The following is a 6000-nucleotide window of genomic DNA, read 5'->3' on the forward strand; positions in this document are numbered from 1 at the left end:
TCAATGACTGACCCACTGAGGGGAAATTCTTCCAAATGCTGCAGCTTTAGACACACAGTGGAACACACACACACACACACACACACACACACAGCTGCCCCACCCCCATGGGTTCATTCATGCAGACTGCTGTTATGTAAGAGAGTTACCCTCGTCTACTAACAGACATGTCCTTGCGTCAACTCGAGCCGACAAAGACAAGAAGGAAAGAAAAACATCGGGGAGAGGGGGGGGGGCACTACAGACCTGCAAAATCTGTGGAATGCACACACACACACACATTTAGAAGCAGGATAAAAGTAATAAAAGACACACATTTTCCCTCTAGTGTCAGTTCTGGGAACTACACTCAGGTTCTTTTCCAGAGCTACACGTGATCATATTTATACTCAGTTAACCTTTATGTAAAATGCTGGACTGCCCCTTTAAATGTGAATATTTGTAAACATCAGTATGTCGGCTGTATACTCACACGAGACAAAAACAGACGCTGGATCAGTTCATCAGTGAAGAAGCTCGGCCTGCTTTCAGCTGGCAGCGGATGTAGTTACACAACCGATTTACCTGCACGATGATTTATTGTGTGGTTTAGTAATATATGAAGATATGAGACCAATCATGTGTGAGGTCTGCACCGACATGATGGCTGCTGGTTTCACACCCTGCTGGTGGATGACCTGAAAAAAGAGGTCACGCTGTTACAGGGGCCGACGACGCTGATCTGTGGGAGGAGATCAGCGTGAATCAGACCGCCTCTCATACACGTCCCCTCAAAACTACTACCAGGTTCCTAAAGACAGAGAGGAGCTGAGTGGGTGCCATGTTTGACAGTGATGACATCAATAACTCTCTATACCTCCTGCACTGTAAAGGTGCATTTAATTGGGGCCATGAACTTATCAATCACACAAGTATCTTAGAAAGCTATTGATTTGTGTTATAAAATCTGATTTAATAATATTAGGTTTGAGTGTAGTTGTGTATTTGCAGTATGAATTGCTGAACTCTGTCTCTCTGCCTGCACTGGCACTCCAGAAGCCCTGCTGCTCCCCCTAGTGGAGGCTCTGCAGAGCTGCAAAGTACAAGTGGTTTCAGACTGTAGTCAATAAGCAGAGGTGGAGGAAGTACTGAAGCTTGGTACTTAAGTAGAAGTAGAAGTGCTGCATCAACAAACCTACTTAAGTAAAAGTCTTAAGTACTTTTAAATGTGCTTAAAGTATTCAAAGTAAAAGTACTCACACACTGAATATATATGATTGATTTCCATTGCAAAGGATGTGAACAGGTTAAAATAATCAAATGAAAATGGAGCATGTGTAGTTAATGTCCATGTTCAGTCCAGAAGCAGCTGTGGACAGGTCTGTGTGTCATGAGGCAGGCTGTGGGCATCAAGTGAACAGAGAGGCTGCTGATAACAAACAGGCATTCAGCATGTTTACTGTGTCAGTGTTCCTGCTGTAGATTCATGTGATGATTCATGTTCATCAGACATTCATGGATGGACCTGTGTTAGCAGACAGCAGCTAACTAGTTAGCTCACTGAGCCAGAGCACCGGCATCATGACTGAGGCTCATTATAGAAACACAGCTGCAGCGTGACACCACCTCCATGCAGAGTCTGACCTCTCATCAGTCCAGCACTGTGTTCATCACATGGAACAAGGAACTACAGACACTGGAGACATGTAGTGGAGGAGAAAGGACAGGTAACAGCTGCAGCATGGAGTCAGAGGAGAAAGTATGTGCTGTTATTTTTACTTAAGTAAAGTAGAAATACATAAAAATGACTTAAGTACAGTAACGAAGTACAAATACTTCGTTACTTTCCACCACTGTCAATAAGTGCATTAAAGGAAAAAAGACGTTTTCATAATTTTATTTCTGAATGTATGAAAAGAGAGCGACAACAATCACCAGTGTCAGTAGATAAAGTGCACTTCACATGAGCCGTGTCCCCTGTGAGACTCCAGGAAAGCCTACAGACATCAGCGGTCACATCACATCCTACTCTGCGACGCACAGGATGATTCACACACGTCACTGTACAGGCATGATAAAGCACGCTGTGACTACACACAGACACACACACGTCTTCAGAAAACTGTGCAGTTTACCCAAAACAACACAAGACACATTTAATCATCATTATGAAAAATCACAGTGTCCACTCGGAGTCTCCTTCAGGAGCGGCTGGGACGTTTCAGACGTTTGGCAGTGTGTCCAGGAGCGAGGCTGTACGACAAAAGGCAGTTTAACGCTATTTACACAATATTGTTTTCACTGTTTTCCACAAATTCCCTTAAATTCCTTGAAAACACTGAGCAGAAACAAACTATACATAAACATGTGGTCTGAAATATGATAAATATCCAGAATATAGAAGAAACATCAGGCAAACACTCATAAATACAGAGGACCTGAATATAGTGTACAATTTAAAACACTGTGTGTTTGAACTGTAGATACATGCCGAGCTGTCAGCCTTGGTATAAATGATCCACCGGCCTCCTTTCTAGAACTTTCCCTCATTGACCTGCAGCTCCTTCATTAAACCACAGAACCCGACGTGCAGCTCAGCGCCTCCTCTCTGCTCCTCTCTTCCAGTCCGCCTGCCGCCTGGTCGGCCTCACTTGTTCCAGAACCTTCCCTCGGCGGCCAGCCTCTGGTTGAGCCGGCACAGCTGCTGCAGGAAGCCGTCGTTGGGACCGATCTCTCGTTTCCGTCGCACCATGGCCAGAGCCGCGTGGACGTCCATCTTCTGGCGGAGCATCAGGTAGGCGATGACCAAGGTCGGTGAGCGGCTGTAGCCTTCCCTGCAGTGAACGTACACTTTCCCTGCACGACCGAAGACGTAACACAACACACACAACACACATGCAGCTTGTGAAGGTGGCTAAAGTGTTAGCATACCAGCGCTAATGTGTTTTTCACTCACAAACTTGAGTCAAAGTCTCTCGCCGCTTAGCTAAGTTTGAGTTAGCATTGTTAGCTGCCAAGTATTCTGCAACATATACAAGCTAGCTGCTAACTTTTGTAGTCAAGGATCATGTAGTGTCCCTTTTGTCCAGCTAGACATGACAAACACCATGCTAACAATGCCTTAGTTAACCAGCAAAATTCTGATCACTCGCTAACATCCATCCATCATCTGAACCGGCTTTGTCCTGAGAGACACTAATGTTTAACCATTTAACCTAGTGAGTTGTAGCTTGGGCCTCTCTAGTGGACGTGACGGTCTCTGAAACAGAATAGTTTCGGGTCAGCTGACCTTTTCCATTTTTGTACGCCAGCGCCTTCTCGATGAAATCCGCCGCTTCTTCAAAGTAAACGCTGATGTCGAAGTGGTCGGTGTCGCTGGCTGGCACGCCGTGGTAGATGATGCCTGTACCGGCGTAGAACTCGGCGTTGGTGTTGACGTGCATGAAGGAGTTTCCCTCCGCGGCGTTCAGGATGTGGGTGATGCCCAGTCGCTTCAGCCGCATCACGTTCGTCGCCACAAATCTGCATTTAAAAAAAAAAACCTGTTTGTTTTTGGACCGATGGCACATGACACACACACAGATGTTTAGGTGACCCAATGGTTCTCTATTAACTCTGCGTGTCCCTGTCGGCCGTCTTTTAGTGCTGTAGTAAGTTTAAGGGTCGATGGACGACCTGCCTGGAACGGATTCATTTTAGCATCTCGGTTCGCTTAGAGTCAAACTCAGAGATGGAAGCCACAGAAAGGGAGAACTCAGAGGATGGTGTGGGTATCAGGTATGGACTGATGATGAGGAGGAGCAGGTTTTGTTAGTGTGTGTGTCCGATTTGGGAAGTGTAACAGATCCCACATCCCAGAGGAACCTGGAGAGCAGAGGGGCACATTAGAGGGCAGTTCCTCTAGTTCCTGCAGTGGAACAGCACCTTATAACCATGGATCTACTTTCTGCTGTATATGTTTTTAAACAGCCACACAGCTGTAGATAAGTACATATATATATACAGTATATATATACATATATGGTGCCAGCTAAAACTCCTGATGCTGAGATCTGCTGCAGCATCTCTTGGCACCTCCCGCCTTTTTGATGTCGAGAGCTAAAAATAGAGTCGAGAGCAGACTGTTGCTAATACTGAATCCAGCACGGGGGCGAGGACGGATCCAAACATCCAAACAGCTCAGAGCAGACTCAGATCGATGCTTCACGCAGCTGTAGACTGTATATGTCAGCCTACATCTGTGAAGACCTTAGTACAGCAGACACATATTTCAGTTCGTCCTTGATGTCCCATTTGGATTCTAGACTCTCTTCAGAGGCCAGCTCCATGACTCACTGTCCTAAAAACAGCGAAGCCTTTAGCTCAGTCATGTAAAATTCATGTTTTCCTCCTAATTTGCGTCAGCAGTTGTCATCCTGCTGCATGCCGGATCTCGTTTCATACACTTATAACATCCCAGTAGTCCTGTTGTTACATGTTATCATGAAATTACATGTAAATAAAAACACAACACTTTGATGTCTTCTCATCAACAGATGCTCAGAGCTGAGGACATGGTGTCTATACAGTGCAGGATAACACAAAATGCTCAGCTGTTCCATGCAGTGTGGATGGACAGTTGGCTAGCAGTTGATTAGCTAACATTAGCATAAGCAGAAGCCCAGCCTGCTTTGCAATTATTAAATATTTAAAGTTTAATTAATTTAATAATTCATTAATTTGTGCGTTTGTAGTTTTTGTAACACATGATCATGAGTTACACACCTGCCTTTTCAACTGAATGACCGTATTTATGGTGTGTGTGTGTGTGTGTGTGTGTGTGTGTGTGTGTGTGTGTGTGTGTGTGTGTGTGTGTGTGTGTGTGTGTGCGCAATACAAGAATAGCAGTAAGGGTGTTTTGATATTTATTAACATCATCATCACTGTAAGGTGACAAACATTCCGCCATAAAGTATCTCCGTCTTCATCATCTTCCTCTTCCTCTTCCTCGCCGTGCTTTTCTTCCAAACTGTGTCACTGGAGTCGTTAATTGCAGACACACCAAAAAAAAATAAATATGGAGCACGCCTCTGTGGATGTTTCCAGGAAGACTGACTATAAGGGGTTAAATACAGGAGCTGCTATTTTAAACTCCTGCATCTCTGCCATCTCTCCCTGCTCTGCTCCATTCCACAACATTCTACTGAAACATTTAAAGCATGCATCCATGTTCGAAATAAGATTTACTGCACATAAAAAAAAAACAAATGATAAAAATCATTGTGAGTTCTGCCACAGGAAGGAGTCTGGTTCCATAGATGGTTCCAGAACACATGCAGGAGATGACACTGACTCCATGTAGAGACATATGATCATCTAATAATAATGTGTCTGGGTCTGTGCTTGTTGTTCATGTCAGCTGTGAATGTAAACAATAACAGTGACTCACGCGTTGCCCACGTAGATCCTCGCGTGGACCTCGTGGAAGTGTTTGGTGGGCCAGCTGTAGAAGCCGCTGTCGTCCGTCAGCAGGTCGTTGAGCTGCTGCAGAGACACCTCGAAGCTGGACATGTCCGCGGCCGTCACCTGCTGGCTGTGTTTGTTCTTCATGTCCGCACAAGTCAGCGCGCTCAGGCCGGGGTGGAGGCGGGGGACGTGGCGGACAGGTGTCGGCTTACTGACGGACTGAGCGCCGCGCGGCTCTCCGTGTGAAAACCAAGCCCACCTCCAGGGCCGCACCGCGCGCTTTGACGGGCCAGGGGTCCACGGGGGGCAGGATGGAGAGATAAGGATAATCCTTCATTATTCCCCCACAGGGGAAATTCACAGTGTTACAGCAGTAGAAGCACATGTAAGAAGAAAAAACAATAGCAAACAATATAAAAATGTAAAAAAAAAAATAGATAAATAGAAATAAACACAAGGTGAATGAATAAATAACAGAATAAAGTGACTTCAGTACTGAACTGTTATTGCATTAGTGTGCATATGTATAAATATAGAAATAAAATATTTACAACAAGAAAAAACTTTTAAAAAATA

The 6000-nt window shown here is 45.0% G+C and overlaps 1 protein-coding gene across 1 annotated transcript; it reads right to left on the bottom strand.

The window, feature by feature from the left end:
* Positions 1-1921: 1921 nt before the first annotated feature.
* LOC114440278 (dual specificity protein phosphatase 3-like) lies at positions 1922-5631 on the bottom strand. Its single transcript, XM_028412623.1, has 3 exons — positions 5408-5631; positions 3269-3501; positions 1922-2835 (listed from the first exon to the last, which is right to left on the bottom strand). Exons 1-3 carry the CDS (start codon positions 5566-5568, stop codon positions 2627-2629), a joined length of 603 nt encoding a protein of 200 aa, XP_028268424.1. The 5' UTR covers positions 5569-5631; the 3' UTR covers positions 1922-2626.
* Positions 5632-6000: the final 369 nt, after the last annotated feature.

The sequence above is a fragment of the Parambassis ranga genome, chromosome 8 (genome assembly GCF_900634625.1).
Source record: "Parambassis ranga chromosome 8, fParRan2.1, whole genome shotgun sequence".
Lineage (NCBI taxonomy): Eukaryota > Metazoa > Chordata > Actinopteri > Ambassidae > Parambassis > Parambassis ranga.

Excerpts from the sequence above, each read along its gene's own strand:
- LOC114440278 (XM_028412623.1), bottom strand. The coding sequence starts at position 5,568 with ATGAAGAACAAACACAGCCAGCAGGTGACGGCCGCGGACATGTCCAGC. Across the intron at positions 3,502-5,407 it reads AGGATCTACGTGGGCAACGC|ATTTGTGGCGACGAACGTGA; the intron begins GTGAGTCACTGT and ends TTTTAAATGCAG. Across the intron at positions 2,836-3,268 it reads GGCGTACAAAAATGGAAAAG|GGAAAGTGTACGTTCACTGC; the intron begins GTCAGCTGACCC and ends TCGGTCGTGCAG.